Source organism: Octopus sinensis, linkage group LG2 (assembly GCF_006345805.1).
Source record: "Octopus sinensis linkage group LG2, ASM634580v1, whole genome shotgun sequence".
Lineage (NCBI taxonomy): Eukaryota > Metazoa > Mollusca > Cephalopoda > Octopoda > Octopodidae > Octopus > Octopus sinensis.
The window spans coordinates 153,719,213-153,746,186 of NC_042998.1; the positions used below are offsets into that span (position 1 = coordinate 153,719,213).

The 26,974-nt window shown below is 36.3% G+C and overlaps 1 protein-coding gene across 1 annotated transcript in view; it reads right to left on the reverse strand.

The window, feature by feature from the left end:
• LOC115226360 (cdc42-interacting protein 4 homolog) overlaps nucleotides 1-26,974 on the reverse strand; it is a 179,605-nt gene that overhangs the window by 40,975 nt on the left and 111,656 nt on the right. Inside the window, exons 8-9 of the mRNA XM_036500235.1 lie at nucleotides 18,164-18,184; nucleotides 16,681-16,695 (exon numbers count right to left, since the gene is read on the reverse strand). Of these exons, the coding sequence (XP_036356128.1) occupies nucleotides 16,681-16,695; nucleotides 18,164-18,184 (36 nt within the window). The remainder of the gene's footprint in view (nucleotides 1-16,680; nucleotides 16,696-18,163; nucleotides 18,185-26,974) is intronic.

The following is a 26,974-nucleotide window of genomic DNA, read 5'->3' on the forward strand; positions in this document are numbered from 1 at the left end:
GAATAACATGTGGAGGCACAAGGTTTCCCATGACTACAGTGCCGAGTAAATTCATTCCATGAGATCCAAACTCCAGTACCTTGAGGATCCAAGGCAGGAACATGTATGCATAACCGATCTATCTGCACAGGTATCAAAACAGCCAAACTAAAGTGGTTTAGGTTAACACACAAATGAATTGGCTTGCAATTAAACAATTGCCTACAGGATGGTGCAGTTCCAGAATGGAAAGTAGAGTGAAAGACAACATTGTTAATGGGAGATCAATAAAAGGGCCATGAGGCTGGCAATTACCAACCTATTGCTAATCTTAATCTCTTATGGAAAGTATTAACAAGCATCTTCACAAGAAAAATACATATGTTACTTGTAGAAAACAATCTACTTCTAGTAGAACATAAAGGATACTATTTTCATTTTGTATCTGGTTTGAATCTGTGTGTTGAAACAAATTTTTGTTGTGTGTGCTGAGAGTCATACTGTCTTAATATCTAACAAACTCACTGGTTCAATTTCCACTCATTTAGTATTTTTTTTTTGTGTCTTCCAAAAATTTTCATTGCTTTTGCAAACTTGTCAATGGATTTTGACTTTATCTGATATTGGAGTTACATTCCTTTTGTCTGTTTGAGATTCTGTTGCATGCGTGTGTGTGCACATCAGCATGCATATGTATGTATGTATGTGTGCTGCATATTCATGTGTGTGTTTGTGAGTGCCTCCACCTCTGCTTTTTTGTGTGTGAATGTTTGAGTGCATCTATGTATATGAGTTTGTGTGAATATGTATGTATCTGTTATGTATGGATGTGTCTTCATATGTATCTCTGTGTACATATATGTGGAGTGTGTGTGTGCATTTATGGTCATATGTTTCCGTCTCCTTTTGTAGGTAATTAGATGGGTAGATAAATAAATATGTAGGTAAACAGATAGATACATAGGTAGGTAGATAGATAGATACATAGGTAATATGGACAGACAGACAGACACACACAAAATGAGACGGAAACACAAGATCATATTTATACATACACTCCACACATGCATACACACATCCATACATAACAGATGCATGTACATAATCACACAAACTCATACACAGACACACTCAAACATGCACATGCAAGGAAGCAGAGGTACACACACAAATACACATACACAAGCACACACACAGAGACAAACACATGAATATGCAGAATACATACATACACATACATACATAAGCACACATGCATGCTGGGGCAGATGCACACACACACACATGTAACAGAATCTCAAGCAGACAAAAGTAACACAGCTCTGATAACGGACAGAGTCGATATCCATTGATAAGGTTGTAAGAGCAATGAAAATTTTTGGAAGATACACACACACACACAAAAATGAGTGGAAATTGAACCGCTGAGTGCATTAGCTATTAAGGCAAACACAACAAAAGGAAAACTGGAAAAGAACTAAGGGCATCAAGAACCACCTTGTGATAGACAGGGCTGTAATGAAGAACTACAATGGTACCGAAAAAAAATCTTGCATATGGCCTGGACATCATCATCATCATAATTGTTGTTTAACGTCCGCTTTCCATGCTAGCATTGGTTGGACAATTTGACTGAGGGCTGGCAAACCAGATGGCTGCACAAGGCTCCAATCTTGATCTGACAGAATTTTTACAGCTGGATGCCCTTCCTAATACCAACCACTCCAAGAGTGTAGTGGGTGCTTTTACGTGCCACTGGCATGAGGGCCAGTCAGGTGGTACTGGAAACAGCCACACTCAAATGGTGTTTTTTACGTGTCACCTCCACAGGAGCCAGTCTAGTGGCACTGGCAACGACCTCGCTCAAATGTTTTTTCCCGTGCCAGTAAGGTGACGCTGGTAACGATCACGCTCAAATGGTGCTTTTTTCGTGCCACCAGTACGGAAGCCAGTTAGCTGCTCTGGCAACGATCATGCTCGGGTGGTGCTCTTACCACTCCACTAGCATGAATACCAGTCATCGAATTTGATTTCGATTTCACTTGCCTCAACAGGTCTTCACAAGTAGAGTTTAGTGTCCAATGAAGGAGAGGTACGCATAAGTGGGCTGGTTACACCCCTGGCATAGGCCACGAGATTATGGTCTTATTTGGCTTGCCGGGTCTTCTCAAGCACAGCATATTTCCAACAGTCTCGGTCACTAGTCATTGCCTCAGTGAGGCCTAATGTTTGAAGGTCATGCTTCACCACTTCATCCCAGGTCTTCCTGGGTCTACCTTTTCCACAGGTTCCCTCAACCGCTAGGGCGTGGCACTTTTTCACACAGCTATCCTCATCCATTCTTGCCACATGACCATACCAGCGCAGTCATCTTTCTTGCACACCACATCTGATGCTTCATAGGTCCAACATTTCTATCAAGAAACTTACACTCTGTCGAGTATGCACACAGACATTGCACATCCATCAGATCATACTGGCTTGATTCATTGTGAACTTATGCATGTCCTCAGCAGTCACGGCCCGTGTTTCACTACCATGTAGCATGGCTGTTCATACATATGCGTCATACAGTCTACCTTTTAACTCTAAGTGAGAGGCCCTTTGTCACCAGCCGAGGTAAGAGCTCTCTGAACTCTGCCCAGGCTATTCTTATTCTAGCAGCTGCTCTTTCAGTGTACCCTCCCCCTCTACTGTCTTCGTAACCTAGGTAATGGAAGCTATCAACTCCAAGCTTTTCTCCCTGGAATGTGGCGGAAGTTGTTCTCTGCACATTTTCAGTGTTTATTGCTCCTGAGCATCTGCCACATATAAAAACTATCTTCCTTTGATATTGCTGCCCCTCTTATGTGTCCATAGCTTACACTGGGTACATCTTATAGAGTTTCTACCTATGCCTTTTCTACAGATCGAGCAGGGCCATCTACCTGAAGGGGTTTGTGGTTTGCCTGCCTTCCTACTTATTAGGACTTTGGTTTTAGCTAGGTTGACTCTAAGGCCCTTTGATTCTAATCCTTGTTTCCACACCTGAAACTTCTCTAGTTCTGATAGTGACTCAGCAATTAGAACAAAGTCATCAGCGTAGAGGAGTTCCCAGGGGCATCCTGTCTTGAATTCCTCCGTTATTGCCTGGAGAACTATGATAAATAGGAGGGGGCTAAGGACTGAACCTTACCTATACCCTCACCTTACTTACAGTGTCCCTGTACATGGCTTGCACAGCTCTCACTAACCATTCATCTATCCCTAGTTTCCTCATTGACTACCAGATAAGAGTCGGAGGACCCTGTTAAAGGCTTTCTCCATGTCAGCAAAAGCCAGGTACAGAGGTTTATCTTTGGCTAGGTATTTCTCCTGCAGCTGTCTTACCAGAAATATAGCATCAGTGGTGTTTTCCATGGTACAAACCCAAACTGCATCTCATCTAAACTGACTCTCTCCCTAATCAGTTGGGCTATGACTCTCATCGTGACCTTCATTACCTGATCCAACAACTTGACACCTCTGTAATTATGTGTATCTAAAGCATCACCTTTACCTTTGTAGCAGTTGACTATGGTGCTGCTACACCAGTCATTGGGTATCACTCCTTTGTGTATCACCTGGTTAATTATATGGGTGACTAGGCTATAGCCGACGCTGCCAGATATTTTGAGCATCTCTACAGTGATTCCTGATGGGCTGGGGGCTTTCCCTGTCTTCATACTCTTAATTGCTTTATCTACCAAGGTATTGTCAACTCAGATAGCTGGTCCCTCTGTTGGGTTGACATTCGGCAGATTCTCTTTCTCCCACTCATTTTCTTTATCCAGCAATCTTTCATAATGGCGTCTCCAAACCTCTCTCTTTGCAGACTCGTTTAGTGCAAGTGAACCATCATCCATGTGAACACATTTCTCTCCCACAACATTACGATTCTCTCTCACACACTGTCTTGCAACACGAAATACCTTAAGTCTCTGGTCCTCACGGCACAGAACATTGGCAAAGTTTTTCTTATCTGCTTCCCTTCTGGCTAAATAAACCTGCCTCCTAGCTTCTCTTCTGGCAGTCTGATACAGTTCCCTGCTACCACTATTCTTCCAGTCTTTCCAAGTCTGTTTCTTTTTTCTAATAGCCGAGTCAACAACATTGTTCCACCACCATGTTATTTTGGGTAGAGAGGGGACTTTGCACCATCCACAGATCTGGTCAGTGGCCCTCAACAGGTTGTCCTGTAGAACTCTCCAGTTGTCCTCTACATCGTATGAGAAATGGCTCATGACATGTTACTGCATTTGTGGATTCTGGAAACAGTGGACATGTGTGTATAAGTGGAGAATTTCAGTACACTAATCAAGAACAGCATGCCTAGTTGGAAAACACATCTTTTCTATAACTGAGGTAACAATCAAAAGAGGTATCTTCCTGGGAGATTCTTGTCCACTTTTGCTATTTTTTATAGCCTTGATCCCACATCCAAAGTTGTTCTCCACAAAGTCAACACAAACTACAAGCTGACAACGAATGGACCTTATCTCAAGCAGCTTCTTTTTATGGATGATTTAAAATTGTTCACAAAAACAGACTGAAATAGAAAGGCTGGTTGAGACTACAAATGTGCAGCAAGGATATAGGAATGGAATTTGGGATCTCAAAGTGTGCAGCACTCACTTTGAAATGAGGGAAAAAGAGCAGATTGCAGCGGTATATATTTGCCAAACAGAGCAAATAGGTGACCCAGATGATGATGGGTACATGTACCTTGAGAGCCTGCAACTAGACAACATCTTGCATAGAAAAATGAAAGACAAGGTTACTGCTGCATATTTGAAGTGCCTCAAACTTCTCTTCCAATCAAAACTCATGTAAGGAACCTTGTGAATATTATGTTGTATCAGACAGCCAGAAGGGAAGCTAGGAGACAGGTTTATTTAGCCAGAGGGGAAGCGGATAAGAAAAAATTTGCCAATGTTCTGAGCCGTGAGGATGAAAGACTTGAGGTATTTCGTGTTGCAAGACAGTGTGTGAGAGAGAATCGTGATGTGGTAGGAGAGAAGTGTGTTCGCATGGATGATGGTTCACTTGCGCTAAATGAGGATGCAAAGAGAGAGGTTTGAAGATGCCACTATGAAAGGTTGCTGAATAAAGAAAATGAATGGGATAAAGAGAGTCTGCTGAATGTTGACCCAACAGAGGGACCAGCTATCCGAGTTGATAGTTCCGTGGTAGCTAAGGCAATTAGAAGCATGAAGACAGGGAAAGCCCCAGGCCCATCAGGAATTACTGCAGAGATGCTCAAAATATCTGGCAGTGTCGGCTATAACCTAGTCACCCGTATAGTCAACCAGGTGATACACGAAGGAGTCATACCCAATGACTGGTGTAGCAGCATACTAGTCAACTGCTACAAAGGTAAAGGTGATGCCCTAGATACAAATAATTACAGAGGTATCAAGCTGTTGGATCAAGTAATGAAGGTTACGGAGAGGGTCATAGCCCAACTAATTAGAGAGAGAGTTAGTTTAGATGAGATGCAGTTTGGGTTCGTCAATGACTGGTGTAGCAGCATACTAGTCAACTGCTACAAAGGTAAAGGTGATGCCCTAGATACAAATAATTACAGAGGTATCAAGCTGTTGGATCAAGTAATGAAGGTTACGGAGAGGGTCATAGCCCAACTAATTAGAGAGAGAGTTAGTTTAGATGAGATGCAGTTTGGGTTCGTCAGGGAAAAGTACCACTGATGCTATATTCCTGGTAAGGCAGCTGCAGGAGAAATACCTAGCCAAAGATAAGCCCCTGTACCTGGCTTTTGTTGACATGGAGAAAGCTTTTGATAGGGTCCCCCGATCCATTATCTGGTGGTCAATGAGGAAACTAGGGATAGATGAATGGCTGGTGAGGACTGTGCAAGCCATGTACAGAGATGCCGTAAGTAAGGTTAGGGTTGGCAACATGTACACAGAAGAATTCAAAGTAGAGGTTGGGGTCCACCAGGGTTCAGTACTCAGCCCCCTCCTATTTATCATAGTCCTCCAGGCAATTACGGAGGAATTCAAGACAGGTTGTCCCTGGGAGCTCCTCTACGCTGACAACCTTGCTCTTATTGCTGAGTCACTATCAGAGCTGGAGGAGAAGTTCCAGGTGTGGAAGGAGGGTTTAGAATCGAGGGGCCTTAGAGTCAACCTAGCTAAAACCAAAGTACTAATAAGTAGGAAGGTAGACAATCCACAAATGTCTTCAGGAAGATGGCCCTGCTCGATCTGTAGAAAAGGTGTAGGTAGAAACTCTATAAGATGTACCCAGTGTAAGCTATGGACACATAAGAGGTGCAGCAATGTCAAAGGTAGGCTAACTGGGAAGATAGTTTTTGTATGTGGCAGATGCTCAGGAGCATTAACATCCGAAAATCTGCAGAAAATAACTTCTGTCACTTTCCAAGGGGAAAAACTAGAAGTAGTTGATAGCTTCTGTTATCTAGGTGACCAAGTCAGTAATGGGGGTGGGTGCGCTGAAAGTGTAACTGCTAGAATAAGAATAGCCTGGGCAAAGTTTAGGGAGCTCTTACCTCTGCTGGTGACTAAAAGCCTCTCGCTCAGAGTAAAAGGCAGACTGTATGATGCGTGTGTACGAACAGCCATGCTACATGGCAGTGAAACATGGGCCGTGACTGCCGAGGACATGCGTAAGCTCGTGAGGAATGAAGCCAGTATGCTCCGATGGATGTGTAATGTCAGTGTACATACTCGACAGAGCGTTAGCACCTTGAGAGAAATGTTGTACCTAAGAGGCATCAGTTTTGGTGTGCAAGAGAGACGATTGCGCTGGTATGGTCATGTGGCGAGAATGGATGAAGATAGGTGTGTGAGAAAGTGCCAATCCTTAGCAGTTGAGGGAACCCGTGGAAGAGGTAGACCCAGGAAAACCTGGGGCAAGGTGGTGAAGCACGACCTTCGAACTTTAGGCCTCACTGAGGAAATGACCAGCGACCGAGACCTTTGGAAATATTCTGTACGTGAGAAGACCAGGCAGGACAAGTGAGCCCAGCCCACTTATGAATGCCTTTCCTCCCTTGGACACAAAGACCTGTTGAGGCAAGCGAAGTCGATATAGAACCTCATCTGACGACAGGCACTCATGCCAACCCCCTTTGCTTGCAAAGACATGTTGGGGAAATCGAAATCGAATTGAACCAGCCAGGATCCCTGGTCTGGTGGTACGTAAAAAGCACTATCCGACTCGTGGCCGATGCCAGCGCCGCCTCCACTGGCTACCGTGCCGGTGGCACGTAAAATACACCAATCTGACCGTACGACAGGCACCCATGCCAACTCCCTTGCTTGCGAAGACATGTTGGGGCAAGCGAAATCGAAATCGATTTGAACCAGCCAGGATCCCTGGTCTGGTGGTATGTAAAAAGCACTATCCGACTCGTGGCCGATGCCAGCACCGCCTCGTCTTGCTTCCGTGCCGGTGGCACATAAAATACACCAATCCGACCGTGGCCGTTGCCAGCCTCGCCTGGCACCTGTGCAGGTGGCACGTAAAAAGCACCCACTACACTCACGGAGTGGTTGGCGTTAGGAAGGGCATCCAGCTGTAGAAACACTGCCAGATAAGACTGGAGCCTGGTGCAGCCTTCTGGCTTCCCAGATCCCCGGTCGAACCGTCCAACCCATGCTAGCATGGAGAATGGACGTTAAACGATGATGATAATGATGAATACCGCAGATTTGTTTGCCAGTTGCTAGAAGAAAACCAGTTGAGTATAACCCTTAATGGTTGATGATATGTGCACCCTTGATCATCAACAGGAGTAGTGGAGGAGCATCATAGTCATGTGTTGAGAGGAATTCTCTGGGGTTTGAATAATTCACCTGTGGAAACATGGTGTTTCATTTATCGTCCTTAGACAACCCTTATTCAGGACAGGCAACTCAACCTGAAGAAAATTCTAACTGGGCCTCACCTGCAAGGCTATGCACTGTTTATTTTGATATGAGATCACCATGTTGTGCACATATGGTTGTGATGCATATGCTTGGTGTACCCTTAATAGATGGGTAGTCATGTTGGGTATATTGGGATTCATATATTTGTAACCCAGTGTCACTATGATTGCATGCATTGCTCTCTCATTCTATAATAATAATAATAATAATAATAATAATAATAATTCTTTCTACTAAAGGCACAAGGCTTGAAATTCAGTGGGAGGAGAATAGTCAATTACATTGACCCCAGTGTTTCACTGGTACTTAATTTGTGGATCCTGAAAGGATGAAAGGCAAAGTCGATCTTGGCAGAATTTGAACTCAGAATGTAGTGGCTGACAAAATACTGCTAAGTATCTTGCCCCCTTAATAATAACAACAATAACAATAATAATGACAAAGGCCATCCCAAAACAAACACAAGCAATGATGGCAACAAAGCCACTGTGACTACAGGAATTAGTCAAAGAGAACAATAGCTTACAACAGTGCTACCACCACCACCACCAACAACAACAATACAAGCAAATGATAATAATACTGATGATATGATGATAACATGCCCTGGATATGGCATGAAACTGCATCTGGTTGTGGTATTATGACGTGGGAAGAACAAAGTTACCCTTAACCTCAACTACCTTCAGGTCATCGATGGGCAAAGTGTAGTACCTGTAAGCCCACCCTGAGACATAGAAATGCCAGATTAGCATCTGGTGGGGTTAAACCTGTCTCATGGGAGGAGGGGCCCCCTTAGCCTTTGTTGGCAACCCCTCTAGAGAAGGTGACTCAATAAAAACACTGATGGTCGTGCCACCTCAACACCAAAATTTTCAGGAGTAAAAATGTCAAATACAAAGATATTAAAACAATGGATTGAACAAGATTGGCACCAAAAACCAAGTACATGAGGGTAGGTGTGGACTCTTGGAGCCTTGGCTAGCAATTCACCTAGTGATGGTGTCATAATAAAAATGCTGGTGATTGCACCTTACAAATGCTACCTCTAAATGAGTGATGTCAAAATTAAATAATAACCACAACTGTGCTAACAGGTCTGGAACTGTTAAAAGTGAAAGAGTCACACAAGGCAGGCAGGGAGTATCTGGTCAAGCTCTGGCAGGTCATCATCAAGCTATTGATTAGGAACAAAATTGCAGTCAAAAGTGCAAAAGAAAAAGATGTAAACAGAATAGTAATAAAATGCTGCCCGAGAAGTGAGCCAAATAAAAGAGGCTTCATGAATAAAATAAAGAGAATATGTGATGAAAAAGGAGGTATCGAAGTATTTGCTCAGCGACTGATAGACTAAGCAAGAGCAATCCATAGGAATAACTGGATTACAGGAGTAGAGATTGAAGAAATTCAGAGAAACATGATAAAAAAAGAACAGAAGGAGCAGCACAGAAAATCTACTAAAGATGGTTAAAAAAGAACAGGTGGTGAAGCATGTAATGGGAGAAAAGGACAAGAATAAAATACAAAGAGAGCATGTAAGAGAGATCAAAGAGAAACCTCAGCATGGCCAATTTTGAGAGTCACTGTAGACGTAAGGGGAACAAATTCCTGGGCTTCGTTAAAAAAGGGGCAATTAAAAAAAGAAACAGAAGACCTAGTTGTAGTAGTCCAAGATCAAGTGATAAAAACAAACAACTTGAAGAAAAATCTATATAGAGAGAATGTGTCAAGAAAAATGTAGAGCCTGTGGAACTTGGAATGAGACAGTGGCACACTGGCACACACTGTGGAAGAATGCCCCAAGTTGGCACAGGAAGAATATAAGAAATGGAGGTACAAACAGGTTATAAAAGTTTTACATTGGAAATTGTACAAGAAATGGGAATTTGAAGTTGGAAACACAAAACGATCATCGAATCAAAAGAGTACTGGAGAGATGTAATATTTAGTGGGACTTTCCTATTTAACCCTTTCATTACTATATTTCTGACCAAAATACACCCCTTATGTGTTTCAATTAATTTCTAACGTAATCATAAATTTAGTCTGGTTTCATTAAACAACTATAACTTTTTTATTTATCAATATATCAACGTGAATTTTGGAAGATAATTTAATGAAATGTTCTCAACCAATTCTATACTATAATTTTTGTCACAAAGTGACTCTAATTGCAGGTAGATACAGGTAAATTCAACAAAATATAAAATTATTAAAATTTTGTTCAAACATCGCTATAGAAAATGGGTTATTAGCTAATATTCAATTGGGTATACAACAAAATTTTACGATAGAATTTGTTATTCTGGGTAACTTTCTGATACCCATAATAATATTTATGGCAAAATAGTTTTAATTTCATTTAAGGTTATGGGAAACCACTTTCTTTCGTTTTGTTTACATTCAGCATAACGGTTCGTTTCCGCCGTAATGATTTCAAATAGGCTCATTCGAAAAAGTAAAAAGAAATAGTCTAAGGCTTTACTCTTCTGGGAAAGTCTGTGGCTTGGTCCAGTTTCTTCAGAAAAATCACCGAAAGAAACAGTTTCTAAATTTTCACTCCATTCAGGTGCCAATTCATTTTCTTTATCGCTGTCGGAGCTCTCGGATTCACTGTTTTCACTTTCGGAAAATGAAACATCAGATTCATTATCAAATACCACATGCTTTTTTTTTTCAGTCATAGAGTTAGATTTATGAAGGTCTTCAGTAGAAAATCCTTCGAATTCTGACTCGCTGCTTGAGATAATGAAATTCGTATCCATTTTTTGTCAGAATTACAAATTTTGAAAACACAATAGGAACAAATTTCGGGAAAAAATCTCCCAAAATTCACGGAATTAAAATTACACTTCGATTTTTGTACAAAACTGTAGTTGAACTCTGTACGAAGTATAATACGTGTTTTCATGAATGTACTAAAGAGATTTGCTCTGATATTCTCATTTAAATATGAAGAGGTAAATTCGGGCGGTTTTGGGCGGCTTGGTCACATTAACCAAAATTTTTTTCGGGCGGTTTGGTAACGAAAGGGTTAAACAGACAAGAAATTAGAAAATAACAGACCAGACATAATGATTGTAGATGAGGAAAAGCAAAGTTGCCTACTTATTGACCCATCATGCTCATTTGCTTCCAGGATCGTAAAGAAATATGAAGAAAAACAAAATAAAATACAATCCTTTATAGTTTGAAACAAGAAGAATTTGGAGTATGCGAACAGTACAGTCGTGCCTATAATAGTTGATGCGTTGGGAGCAATAAGCCAAGATATAGACAAATGGCTGAAGAAGATTGAAATAGAATGCCTGGTGGAGCTCCTACAGAAAGTTTGTCTCTTAGGGACAGCAAGGATTATCAGGAGGGCACTAGGCACTTGAAAGACTGCTGAAAACTTGTGGATACCTAAGGTTGCAGGTGGCAACCTGCTCTCCACATGGTTCCTACCAGGAATAAGACTGAACCTGAGCCAAACCAAAATAATAATAAATTAAATTGAAGTGGAGGAATAAGTTCCAAGCAATGGATTTATGGGCAATATCTCTTGAGATATGGAGCAAGAGTGTTACAAAGGCGAACAAAGGAACTACAATTCTTGGATAAGAAAACTACTGACAATACATAATGAGTTCTACCTGAAAAGTGATGCTGACAGGCTACACCTTATGAGAAAGAAAGGAATGTAGGGACTGATAAGTTGTGGGGATCATATTCAGACAGAGAAACACAATATAGCTTCATATATAAAGAGTACAAAGGAAGCATTACTTGCAGAAGTAAAGAAGGCAGATCTATTACATGTGGAAAACAGTCAGGATAAGAAGATGCAAGGTCAGTGCTTGAGAGAAAGAAATACCAAAATACACAGACTCAAATAAAAGATAGCAGGAGTTACAAAACAATGGAGACCTTGATATGTGCAGCACAAGAACAAGCATTAAGAACTAATTATATCAAGCACAAAATTGGTCAATCAGCAGACTCAGATAAATGTAAAATGTGTGGCAAAATGGAGAGACAGTGTGACATATTTTAAGTGAATGCTGCTAAAGGGCCCAGAGAGAATTCAAGAGAAGGCATGATAATGTTGCCAGAGTAGTCCACTATGTAACAAGTTTGGATTGGAAAGAACAAGAAAATGGTATGAGCATGAGCCAAAGAATGTGGTAGAAAATGAGTTAAGGTCCTTTGGGACTTCTCAATCCAGTGTGACCACGTTAGAATTCTGATATTGTACTGGTAGACAAGAAAGAAAAGTCACATCTGATAATGTGGTCAGTGAAAAGACTATACAGTTTCAATATTGTTGGTGTCTTTAGGTACAGTGAAAAGAGTATCCACAAAGTTCTTGAGACTTGAAAAGAAAGTTCCACATTAATATACAAGAAGTCAACAGCAGGTACAGTAATGATACCTCCAGCAACAATAGGAGAATGTTAGATATAAAAATAATTATAATAGTTATTTTGAACCTAATTGCAGAATTCATATATATTTTCTCAATAACGTTGGAAACTTGCTGGCTCTCAGTTTCTCATCCTAGGTATCCCCCTTCAAAATAATGTGACAAGTTAAAATATTCCAATGTTATTTTTCAGCAAACTGACTAGTGCCAGATGAAGCATCATTAGAAATAAAATGTTGACTGACTTTGAACTAGAAACTATCAAAGAAAAAGTGGAAGAATTCAGACAACTTGTCAGGCGCCACCAAGAGAATGAAAAAAAACGACAAGTCAAGACATTATGAAGAAAACACCATAAAAGAAAATATTACTAATGAAGCAAAAAAGGCTCTAGAAGATGAAAAGAAATGAAATGAAACAAGAGATAGTTAAGGGAACACTAATGAAGGATAAACCTCTAGTTTATAAAATAAGAAAAGCATTAATATCATTAACAAGGCTGTTGACAAGATCCAAAAGGACATAGCAAGACCACTGTCCATTATTGAAATAACACTAGAAGGAACTATATATGTCATCAATAAAACAAACAACTGGAAAGCAGCAGGTTATTGTTGAATTGCCAACTTTTGAGATTAAGAATCTAGTTAGCATACACAAAGACCTCGCATTGACACATAATCACATCCTCTCTGAGGAGACTGCAAAACTTAAGTACCTTATTCAACTGAATCTTAATTATTCATATATATATATATATATATCTCAAGGATACAAAAAGGGTATTGAAGCTATGACTGTAAGGATAAGTTACTTATCAATTAAGCCTCTTGGAAGAAGTGAAGAATAGAAGGAAGAGCCGCTCCACAACATAGGTAAGTTACAAGAAAGCTTTTGACAGTGTATCCCATACCTAGATTGCAAAGCATGGAAAACCACCTCCCACCTGAGCCATGACAAAGGCACACTGACATCAAGACCTATATATATATTAAAAGTGGAATATCCCAAAGGAACTCGCACTCACCTCTGTTATTCTGCATTGGACTTGCTTCCCTTAGCACTCAACACTTAGCCACAACAGTGGCTATGGTTGCCAGGTAGTGATGAGAAAACTGAATCATTGATTTTATATATTTCAAAACCTTTGCTAAAATGATAACCAACAAACTGGACTCCTCAATGTAGTAAAGATCATTAGTGATGACATTGGTATGAAATTTGGCCTAGAAAAATTAGCAAATGCCATCATCAAACATTGAAAGCTAATCAATACCAGTAATTAGAACTTAATGTCAGCACCGTTATAAATGAATTAGAACATAGTGTCAATAAAGGTGATGAAATACAACACACCTTACTGAAGAAAAAAATTAGAAAACAGTATTACCAGAGAGTCAGAATGGTACTCAGATCTAAATTGAATGCTGTTTACAAATTTGAAGTCATCAACACATTGGTAGTACCAGTTGTAACTTACAAGGTTCAACATCATCAACTAGGCAGTGAACAATCTGAATACACTAGATGCCAAAACATGGAAAATGCTAACAGTAGAAAAAATGCATAACTTAAAAGCAAATACCAACAGGCCTGCAAAGAATGTAACATCAACATCACCAAGAAATGGAATGATCATCAACCAGAAACAGTCATGGAAAATAAAAATGCTATCAATGGGATAAGCCTATTCATACAGACCATTCAGACATCATTATGAAGGATAGGAAGGAAAAGAAATACCTAATAATAGATGTTGCAACACCATCAAAGAGAAATATATCCACAAAAGTCACCAAAAGAATTATCAAAGTGCAAAGATTTAGAGATAGAAATGATGTGAGCAATGGATGCTGAAGTGATACCTATTGTTACTGGTGCTCTAGAGCTCATGGAAAAGGGACTCAATGAATTCTCAACAAACTGCCTGGTAACATCAACATTCATGAGTTCCAAAAGATTAGCATCCTGGGAACAGTTTGCATGCTTAGAAAAATGCTCTCCATTAACTAGTAATAACACATCCTTTGGTGCCCTAGGACCACTGATTGGATTTTGGCTCTATAAGGAAGAAACAGGAATAGGAATCAGTAAATCATCATCATTTAACATCCGTTTTCCATGCTGGCATGGGTTGGACAGTTTGACTGAAAACTGGTAAGCTGGATAAATAATAACAATGATAATAATAATAATAAAATGAGAAATGTCTGAACTTAGTTGAAAAGCTGAAGAAATTATGATAATTGAAGCATTTGACACAACACACAAATTGTTATTTGACAGATATTAGAACTGAGACTTGCATGGCAGACCTGCAGGAAGTGCAATCCTGTATTCTGCAAGAATCTTATAAAAGATTCTTGGGATCTGAGGAGACCTGTTGTCACCAAACTGCAAGACAACATCCCTGTTAATACAGTGTGGAAAAAGATTTAACAAAAGCAATAAAAAATATCAAACAAAACAGACAAAAATCTATCTTGAATGCTAATTCCAGTGTACAAGGGTTTTTTATAATAAAATCAAAAATATATTTTAAAAGAATATTATGAGATTATTTGTCAGACAAAAAGCTATAAACACACTAGTAATATGTTATGAGGAAGGAGTAGTAGATTAAAAATAGCCAAATTTATATCTATGGTTTCAATAAAAAATAATAGAGCCAATAAGCTAATATCAAAACATGAATTATGGAAAATATTTTGGGGAAGTTAACATAAAAAAAGTTTAAGCAGCTTAAAAGAAAGATTCCAATTACCTACAAACTTTAAGACAGCTCAGTTATCAATTAGAATTCAATGTATAAACATCTAGGCACAAATATAGCTAAGACACAAAAAATTTGTAATACTAAATTCTACAACGAATGAATAAGGTTACAAAATGCTTTGCATTATATTAATTAAAAAAATAATAAAATAGCTAGAAAATAGCAAAACTGCTTCAAATAATAATAATTTTAAAATTTAACTATGAAGTAAAATCTCTATTACGCTTTACTCTTTCATTCTTTTACTTGTTTCAGTCATTTGACTGTGGCCATGCTGGAGCACTGCCTTTAGTCAAGCAAATTGACCCCAGGATTTATTCTTTGTAAGCCTAGTACTTATTCTATCAGTCTCTTTTGCTGAACCGCTAAGTTATGGGGATGTAAACACACCAGCATCGGTTGTCAAGCGATGTTGAAGGGACAAACACAGACACACAAACATACATACACACACAGATATATATATATATATATATATATATTATATATATATATATTATATATATATATATATATACATATACACACACACACACACACACATATATATGACAGGTTTCTTTCAGTTTCCATCTACCAAATCCACTCACAAAGCTTTGGTTGGCCCGAAGCTATAGTAGAAGATACTTGCCCAAGATGCCACGCAGTGGGACTGAACCCGGAGCCATGTGGTTTGTAAGCAAGTTACTTACCACACAGCCACTCCTACACCTATTCTTGACTTAAACTGAATATCTAATCTAATCTAGCAAATTAAAAACATTATATTTGATAAATACAAGAAGGTTCTATTACAGTCAGTTGATAAAAACTGGTAGCATCTAGCTAGACAATTGCTACAGTAATCTATTGCATTAGTTATTTCACATCTAGTTAATTTTTTAGTGATATAATTTGATAATTTTACATTAAAAAAAAAACACTCTTTTGGTAGATCTATAAAGGACATAAATTATTTGTTGCTAGTTTGATAAAATTTGAATTCATTGAATTCAAATATTTAAAAAATTTGTTTTTAGTGATTGGTGTACAAGTGAATGGTAAATGGTTGCTTACATCCTGATACAAATATTTCAAGTCAAAATGAAAGTAAATTCAAAAGATCCCCAAGGAAGTAAACCCACATCTATTCCCTAGAACTATGGTATATTCATATACCATCGGACAATTTATGCTGTCATTTTAGCATTCACAGTACATTTGAAAATCATTTAAAATCTTAAACCTGTGTATTTCTGGTCTCTTTTTAATTTATTACTATGAATTTATGATTGCAAATATCTTTATTATTTTGTTACTGAAAGTAGTGATCAGTGATTAATTAATTCAAGCTATTTTCTTAGGTACCCAAATTTGAGTGTCATACTTTAGAAATGTAAACATATGTCATTAAAATCAAAAATAAGTTGATCAATAAAATAAATGTAGGATCAGAAATAACACAATCTAAATGAAATTTACACAATCATTGTTAATTTTTTGAGTGATTGTGGTGCACACACCACAACATGAACAACAAATACATGCAGAGCAAAATGTGCCAAACTCAATAATACTTCTACTGTAAAGCACATGAATATACATACCAGTAATCCAATGATCTTTTGAGAGAGAAAAATGAAACAAAAGAAAGATCAATACAAAAAGACAGGAGGCACAAGAAATAAAATAAAGTAACACTACACACACACACATACATGCATGCACACACATTTGCCATCCACCAAAAATAAATATAAGATATCAATATTCACAAGCAACAATACTTTAACAATGAAAAACTGTTGGGAAAGTATTTCTGCAGTAACACAATTTCAAAAACATCTGATATAAAAACATCAGGTAAAAGATTTAAATTATTTTCTTGATAAATTTATTCCTGGAAATTGTTGATTAAAAGAAACTACTTAAAAAAATTATTGGTCATTACCAGAATAAAATAAAATGAATATCCAACAAAACTCGCACCTCACAGAAATAAACAGATTAAAGATACAGTTATTTTGAATTGCTAACATGGAAATCTATAATAATAAACACAAAATTCTGTCTGTCCAGGACCCCTCTATCTCAGTCTATATTTGCTCTACATAGACATATACCTTTTTGGAAAAAGGATGATCCTTTGATTGTAAATCTGCCCTTCATTTGGTTCTTGAATATTCAGCATTGGGATCTGATTTAAAAGCACTTGGGTTGCTATTTCTAGCAGGTAAATCTTGGTTGATTCATGCCATCCTGCTTGGCACTTGTCATATGACATCAGAGATCAAGGGGGAGATAAATGACATTCACTTTGTTAATTTTTCATTGAGATAAGAACTTTGGGACAAATTGACCAACAGTTGGAATTCAACTTGGGAGTGGAACATTAGAATTACAAAATTAATTCTCATCCGTCTTTAACCTCTGGTAAAACACTACCGGGCATACAATCATTACAAACATATTATAGTCATGATATTTAGTTCTCTTTAGAGTGTGGCTTTTAAGATAGTATTCTAATAAAACAGAATTCTCTGTAAGCTAACTAAAAGAAAGCAAACTGATGCAGCATTTATATAAGAGAAATCAATTTAGTGTGCACAGGATGTCTAAATGGAGAGGGTAAGGCAATTTTCTTTTAAAAGTCATTTTGACATAATATTTTTTGCAAAATTATATAAATTATTTTAACAAAATTTTGGTATAACTAATTGAGAGAAAAAATATTCCAAATAGAATTTTAAAAGACCTACCTTATCTAAGTACTTATTATCAGTTCAAAAGTCAGCAAAAGAAGAAAAAAAAAAGAAAAAAACGGGGGTGGGGTTTATCTCAAAGGAGAAAAAAAATTAGTTCACACACAATATTACAAATAAATTATATCATTTGCAGTACTATTTGCACACTTCCAAACCATCTGATTGACCAGTCTGAAGTTTTAATTCATTTTAATAATTATAAAAAATATGTTAAATAAGTACTTTAGCAATGTAAAGGATTTGTTGAATTAAACTATTCTAAGTGCTCTGTTAGGAAAGCTAAGCCTTGTAGTCACTAGTAACAACAAATAGTAGGAACACTTACAGATTTTGACATCCATCTTCCCTATATGAATAAGATTTTTCTTTTCAATATTAATGTAAGAATGTAATACTGAAGAACAGTTATGGAAAACAAATTCATTTGTTCTTATTTTCTCAAATAATAAAAAAAAAACCAAAAAAAAAAACCAAATTTCCAAGAGTAAATAATTTTAAGAATAATCTGCAGAGATAAATTGCCAACATGAAGTGGGACTGAAAATAAGAATGAGTAAACTATTTTCAGATAATTTCTATACAGTCTTGCGAATGTGTCTTCAGGTAATAGTAATTCTAAAAATATTTTCACGTAGAATTCCTGTTCAAAACATATAATTTTGTTGCCTTAGTACTTTACTGCGATAAATATAGGAACCCATTTAGAATTTCTAGAAAAGATGATTTGATTGTGAAAGAAAATAAAATAATTTCTTTTATTTTGCCAACAGGACCACTCCAAAAATACATTCAAATTTATATAATAAATGAGGGATGGGTCAAAAGATACAGTATAGTATATTAAGAGGTGTTAAAATTTTATGTTTTAAATTACACAAATAAGTAAATATACATATTTTTTTTGTCTCAGCTAAGAATTCATCCTGCAGCTATTTCACTAGAAATAGGGCATCAATGGCAATCCTTCCTGATAAAAACTCAAAAGCTAATTTTCTTCCCTCTACTATAACTCTCTGTTACTTTCATATCTTGGTTCATCAGTTTGATACCTTTGAATTGCATCTTTCTGAAGTATCTCTTTTGCACCTGTAACAGTTGCTGAAAATACAGCTAAGCCAGTCATTGAGTATAGCATTCTTTGTATTACCTGATTAATTATGCAGGTGACTAGCACATTTTTACTGGATATTTTCAGCATATCAATGACTATCCTCAATGTTTCTGCTCAGCCATATGACTCTCGAAGTTTCATTATACAATGGTCAAATTGTTAGTCATAATAAATATACTGTAATTTTGAAAATGTTTCAACATTAAGAAACTGAATATTATTAGTTAGGTTGACAAAACTAAAATTGATATGTAATCTAATATCTCTTTTGACTTCACTTCTGAAGATGCTATGAAGAAGCTATGGTGAACAATGATCTCCAGAAGTTTGGCTGTGTGGTTAAGTTTGCTCCCACTGTGCAGCACCCTGGGCAATTATCTTCTACTACAGCTAAAACCAACCCAGGTAAAACAGAGTGAATTTGATACACTAAACTAAATGAAGCCTGTCATGTGCATGTGTGTATGAGAGAGAAGGGGAGCAGAGGGACAGAGAGGGAGAGGGATAAAGAGAAGGAGAGAGATTGTGTATGTGTCCAAGGCTATAGCAGAAGACACTTGCCCAGTGGGACTGAACCCAGAACCATGTGGTTGGTAAGCAAGCTACTTACCACACAGCCACTTCTACATACATAAATATATATATAAATAGGATATAGGGGCACAAGGTACCAATTTTTGATGGAAATAACAGTTGGTAATCATTCAATGCTAGGTAAAGCTTCACTGTGGTGAACATAAAAAATTTTCATCTTACCTCTCAAAAGAACGCCTGAGAAATGGGTAACCTAGTACTCAAGTTTTGGACTTTTCAAAATATGTTTGTTATAATACTGATTGATCCTCATCAGCTGGGGCTATTGGCTGACAGGCAGTGATGTAGCGGATATTTTAAATTTAGTCTCTTCGGTTGACCTAGCTGACGAAGATCAATCAGTTTTACAATAACAAACAGATTCTGAAAAGTCCAAAACTTGAGTACTAGGTTGTCCATTTCTCTGGCGTTCTTCCTATAGGTAAGACAAAAATTTTTATATTAGCTGCCCACACACATCTTTGCTTCTATACATTCAGTGAAGCTTTACCTAGCATCGAATGATTATCAACAGCTATTTGCAGCAAAAATTGGCACCGTATCGTGCCACTATTTCTTATTCATAATTTTACCTTTATGGTGCTTTATTTATAATTCTACCTTTACAGTGCTTATTTATAATTCTACCTTTACGGTGCTTTATTTTGCCGGAAAACAATATTATTGTATTGTAATAATATTTATATTTTTATATAAAACTTTTTCACTGGGGCTATTGGCTGAGTATACAGGCATTGATGTAGTGGATATTTTAAATTTAGTCTCTTTGGTTGACCTAGCTGATGAGGACCAATCAGTTTTATGATAACAAATGTATTCTGAGAAGTCTGAAACCTGAGCACTAGGTTGTCCATTTCTCTGGCGTTCTTCCGAGAGGTAAGATGAACATTTTTCATATTCACCACCTGCACACATCTTTGCCTCTATGCATTCAGTGAAACTTTACCTAGTGTCGAACAGTTATTGACTGCTATTTCCAGCAAAAATTGATACCTTGTTGTGCCAGTATTTCCTATTTATAATTCTACCTTTACGGTGCTTTATTTCGCTGGAAAACAATATTATTGTATTGTAATATGTATATATATATATATACATATAAGAGAGAGAGAGAGAGAGAGAGAGAGAGAATAGGAAGTCATGAAGGTTATGGTATTATATTTATTCCTTCATTATGGCCACTTCAACAAGGTTCACATATAACATGAATATAAATATGATTGTTTAATATCACAATCTATTACATACAATTCATGTTCATCTCATCAGACAAAGGTAAAAAACAGAAGAGAATTTATATTTGTATTTGGAAAATTATGATGTATATAGTTGTTCGTCAAAAGCACAGAAGATGGAGCCTCATGTATAAAATGGGAGCGAATTTTCTGATGAGCATGTGAGAAATAGTGTAGGCCAGTATTGAATATAGTTTAACTTATTTGCATTAAATGATGTTATTGAATCATGACAATATTTTGTAGTGCCAGAAATAGATAATTGGAACTTGATTACTGACAAATAGTTATAAATTTACTTAGGAAGGTGTATATACATACAAATACACACATATAAACATATCTATACATATGAACACATACATAGATATTTGTATGTGCATGTCTAATATGTACAACCTTCTTAGTTGATTTATAACTCTCTATACGCAGATACTCAACTTCTGATAGACTACAATATGGTACTATAGACTATTAAAAGTATCATGATTAAATAACATCATTTAATGTCAATAAGTTAAATTCTGTTTCAATACTGGCCTCTCCTATTTCACAGATAAGAATTCACTCCCTCCCTTTTTCTGATGAGGTGAACATGGATCACATGTAATATGTTGTAATATTGCATAATCATTTATATTGATTTTCATATATATATATATATCAAAATACACACACACATATACACATATATCACTAAAGTCCTATTTGGGGTGAAAAATCAATAAATTGATTCCTTATAGGATTTCCCAATAAAATTGGCTACACCCCATTTTCAACCATGACTTTTACCAATTTCAATGTATTTTGTTCAAATTTGATGCCAGCATTATTTAGGACTCATGGGATCTTTGAATGCTTTAAGTTCTCAAAAAATGAAAAAAAAAAAAAGCCTGATGAGTGGGAAAAATCGATAAACCAATTCCGTATGGGATTTCCCAATCATGTTGTCTGCAACTCATTTTCAGCCAAAAGTTTACCAATTTCAATGGATTTCACTCAAATTTGATGTTGATATTACTTAGTTTGGTTTGAAGTAAAGAACTTGATTAGCTTAATAATCCTAACTTAATCCCGGGCAAAGCCGGGCTATACTGCTAGCACTCTTATAAATGTGATAAGCTTTCTATTGTAAGCAATACTGTTGGGTCCCTGCCTTAAATTTCCAAAATATTCACACTGAACAGTATAGAAAAATTGGCTTAAAATAATTTTCATATTTTAAAGAACAGGTATTGATATATTTTATACCACCAATACTAGCAAAAATTATAAATGGTGAATGACAATTACCAAACAGTTAAAGCAAATCATTTAATGAAATTTTGATTTTCAAAGTGTCACAGAGGCTAGTGGTATTATTTTGGAGAGGAACCTTCAAATTGATAAATTTTAAAAAATTGAAAGTGGTATGATGAACTGAGTTAAAAAAAATGTGCGAGGGACTTGGTGGTGATGATAGTAGTTTATTTATTGGTAGTAATTTTGCAAATGTTGGCATGGATGTGTGTTATTATGTATTCCAAATAACTTTCTAAATTTTTTATTTGTAAATATCTCTACTAAAAAAATTTGATAGAAATTTATAATGATGTCTTTGATTTAATAAAAATAAAATCACTCTCATATATCTGCATTTGAACTATCTTCTTATACTTAAGATGCATGTGTTTAAAGATTAAAAATTCCACATTTTACAGGAAAATCGTTTTATCAGTTTACACAAGTTTTATTCAAGCACATCATATTTATTAAAGAAGCAGGGTCTAAAATTCTGAAGAAATCAATTTAAAATTTACACAAAGTGTCTATTATATAATCTCTTATTTATTGAGACGATTTTCATTAAGACATTTGTCAACAACAAAATTATAGTAGTGTAACTAGAATCGATGGCCTGCATCAATAAGAGTTAACTCAGTAAAAAGCAATGGTCGAGTTATGTTATAGAGTCCAAAAGAAAAATACCATATACTTTACGAGGAGCTCTTTATTTTCTAAATCTGCTTGCTATTGTTAAATACTATTTTTATTTAATGCTTTTCTTTCTAATTGAAATTTTTTGATTCTAAAGAAGTCTACCAGTTTTTAAAGCAAATTTGTATAGAAAATGGCTGGAAACAGATTACTTTTGATATTTAATGAGTTTGTGCACATATTTGATAAAATTCTTTAAAAAAATCAAGCATACTATACGCTTCTTACCATAAATCAAATAAGTCCAGTGCAAAGATAGGGAAAGAGAATATTTAACATTAATTTTACATGTTAATCCAACATAAAATATATTCAATTTCAATAAAAATGTGGCATATTTTCACATGAATAGTGAAGGTGTACCTATATTTTTGAATCTGTGAAATAAAATTTCACATCAATAAGAGGCAATATTTGAAAATATATTTGTGGTTCTTAAAACAGCATTTCAGGTATAAAATTAAGACGAATGAGGAAAAAGATAGGTGAGATATAATATGACAAAACTTTACTACATTAAATAAAAAGAACTGTTCTTAATGCTAACAAAGGATCCAATAAACGAAAAGAACTAGTTTATGTTCATGAAAATCCTCAATATAAAAATCCCTGTTGACAGCTTCAAAGACAACAGAAATATTTTTCTGGATTACCAAGTTCTCAACCTGATTAACATAAAACTATATCAGTTTCCCACTTTATAATCCCCAAAAGATCAAACTTCCCAACAGTCCAAACTGATTTATTTTGATTAACCACAAAATCAATTTTCATAGAGGAAGAATATCCCTAGTATATTATGAATAGTTATCCCATTAACGTCAGAATAAAATTACATTAGGTTAGATAGGATTTGAGTTTATATCCTTGAAAGAAGGAATTACACAGATTAAGGTACACTTAGAAAAACAACAAGGTATACAGGATGTTATAAAATACCATCAACAGTATTCAACATTTAATGTATAATTTCACACACATATAAATCTGTATAACCAAGCATAACATTTACACTGCTTTGTGAAGCATACAATCACAGTTGCTCAACAATCCCTGCTTTCGCTCAAACGTCATGATTTAATAAGATACCAGTTCCAAAGGAAACTAGTATAGGCAAAAGCCAGTTAATTTTATGAAATAAAACAAATTTGTACACATTTGAAGAAGAGTTTTACCCCAAATATCAGAACTCACCTTTCCACATAGTCCACAAATTCTTTTATTTTACAAATTTCATCAATATCTGCAATTTATCAATTCTAAATCTTGTCATTGGCATAGGTAGTCTGCTAATTAATTTGTTTGATACCAAACTGCCCGAAACTGCCCCTTCCTGTTTGAAAGTGTTTTAGATTACAACCTTCCATCAAAATTTCATGTCAATTTATGTTATAAACAGAAACTTCATGATGAAAGTTATTTTTCTAAATTATTCATTATTTTCAAAATTAAAGAAAACAAAAACAATGTATTTTAACAGAAATAAGATAAAAGATTAAATTGATAACCACCTTAACTAATTACAGAACATGTTCCTTGTCCACTTATAAAAAACAAAAAGTCTACAATGCAACAAGAAGTAAAAAACAAGAAAAGAAATAGTTGAAGAGCAAAAAAGACTATATGCAAAAAAAAAAAAAAAAGAGTATGTGAACATGTTAGAAGCTGCTCATTGATTAATTTCTAGAACATACATTTTGAAGATTATATAGCACATATCTTACTTTATGCAAAAAATTACAAGAAATATAATTTCTTGAATTCAAATCATTCTTGTCCTAGATTGTTAAATGTATTTGGTTAAGTGGCAACAAAACCAAAAACCAAATACATTAAAGGTACTGTGACAAATTTTCCTCCGTCTCCAAGTAATTCTTGAAGGCCCGGTCAATTATCTGCTAGGATTGAATGACTTAACAATAGCTCAATATAGCATTTTAGTTGAGAGCCATACAGTCACTGATGGGTTTCAATTTTTAATAACTTCCTTCACTTTACAAATAAATGCATAAAATTTTGATACAATATAAAGGACATAATGCACAAGTCAAATTTTGCAACACCATTACATCACATATGAAAAATGACATCCCTTAAATGGTAGCCATTTTTGGCATTGTACACCTTGCTCATTTCAAAACTTGCACCATAAAACTCACTGTCCTGTTCTTGTTACAACTTTCACCCTCCGCAAAAAATTCCAAATTTCATTTAATTTGTATTGCAGGAAGGACTGTTTCAACGGCGTTGTGTCTTGTCCTTGCCTTCAAACGTGGAGTAGATGAAACAGGGACAACTGAACAAGGGGAATATTCTTTATGTTGTATGTCTTGTTACTGTTTGTTTTATTGTTGTTCCAAAAAAAGTTTGTTTCTATGTTTTCGATTCTCATTGTGTTCATCGTTTTTTTGATGTCCTGTACCAATATATGCATGTACATATACATGTATATGTAGGTATGTACATATATGTAAGTCTATATGCATATATATATATATATATATACCGATCCATTCTTGTTGCTTATTTTTTCGTTATATATATATATATATATATATATATATATACCATATATATACGTTTATATATTTGTTTTACAAGATTTTTGATGTGAAATCGTGTGTTGAAACAGATATTGTTGTATTTAGGAATGGTCATTTTGCCAGTTTAGCCAATAAAAACACACGCACTATAAATTTGGTGTTACTTTGCTTCAGCGTTATTTATTTTTTACATTAATCTTTATCTTATTTCGGCCAGAGTTCTTTCGTCACACTCCTGTGACCGCATCAGTGGTTCTTTGCTTTCTTTTTTCTTATTTGTGTGTCTCTCCTTACTAACGGTCAGCCATTTTGTATTTCTATTGTATGTGTCTTCATTTGGGCATGCGTATACCTCTATGTGTGTCTATGTTTAGTTAGTGTGTGTTTGTGGGGAAGTGCCTGTAATATTTGTATCTCTTGTTTATATACATTCGTGTAATTTTTTTTTTATTATTACTATTATTATTATTATACATAAATAATAATAATAAGTAGGTGTAAACACATGAACAAAATAAAAATAAACAAAAACAAATTACATGAACGTATATAAACAGGAGATACAAATATTACAGGCACTTCCCCATGACCATTCCTAAATACAACAATACATATATATACATATATTTTATCCACACACACACACACACACACATATTATATATATAATATAATATATATATATATATAATAAATATATATATATATATATATATATATATAATAATAATAATAATAATCATAATCAAATCAAATCAAAACAATCAAAATAGATGAACATCAATGGAATTTGTATCTTTGTGGTACCAATGCCGGTGGCACACAAGAAAACCATCCGAACGTGGCGGTAGCCAGTACCACATCGACTGGCCTCCGTGCTGTGGGCACGTAACAAGCACCATCTGATCGTGGCCGTTCGCCAGCCTCATCTGGCACCTGTGTTGGTGGCACATAAAAACACCATCCAAAGACCCGGCAAGACTAGTCAGGCCATAACCCGTGGCCCCTACCTGGGACGTAATCAGTCCACCTGTGCATACCTTCCTTCTTATGACACTTGTGAAGACCTGTTGAGGCAAGTATGTGACACTTGTGAAGACCTGTTGAGGCAAGTGTGTGACAGTTGTGAAGACCTGTTTGAGGCAAGTGAAAATCAAACCAAATCAAAATAGATGAACATCAATGGAATTTGTATCTTTGTGGTACCAGTGCCGGTGGCACACAAGAAAACCATCCGAACGTGGCCGTAGCCAGTACCGCATCGACTGGCCTCCGTGCTGTGGCACGTAACAAGCACCATCCGATCGTGGCCGTTCGCCAGCCTCATCTGGCACTTGTGTGTCGGTGGCACATAAAAACACCATCCGAGCGTGGCCGTCTGCCAGCCTCGTCTGGCACTGTGTCGGTGGCACATAAAAAACACCATCCGAGCGTGGCCGTTCGCCAGCCTCGTCTGGCACCTGTGTCGGGGCACATAAAATCACCCACACAACACTCTCAGAGTGGTTGGCGTTAGGAAGGGCATCCAGCTGTAGAAACACTGCCAGATCTGACTGGCCTGGTGCAGCCTTCGGGCTCCCCAGACTCCAGTTGAACCGTCCAACCCATGCTAGCATGGAAAGCGGACGTTAAATGAGGATGATGATGATATATATATATATATACACACACCAACA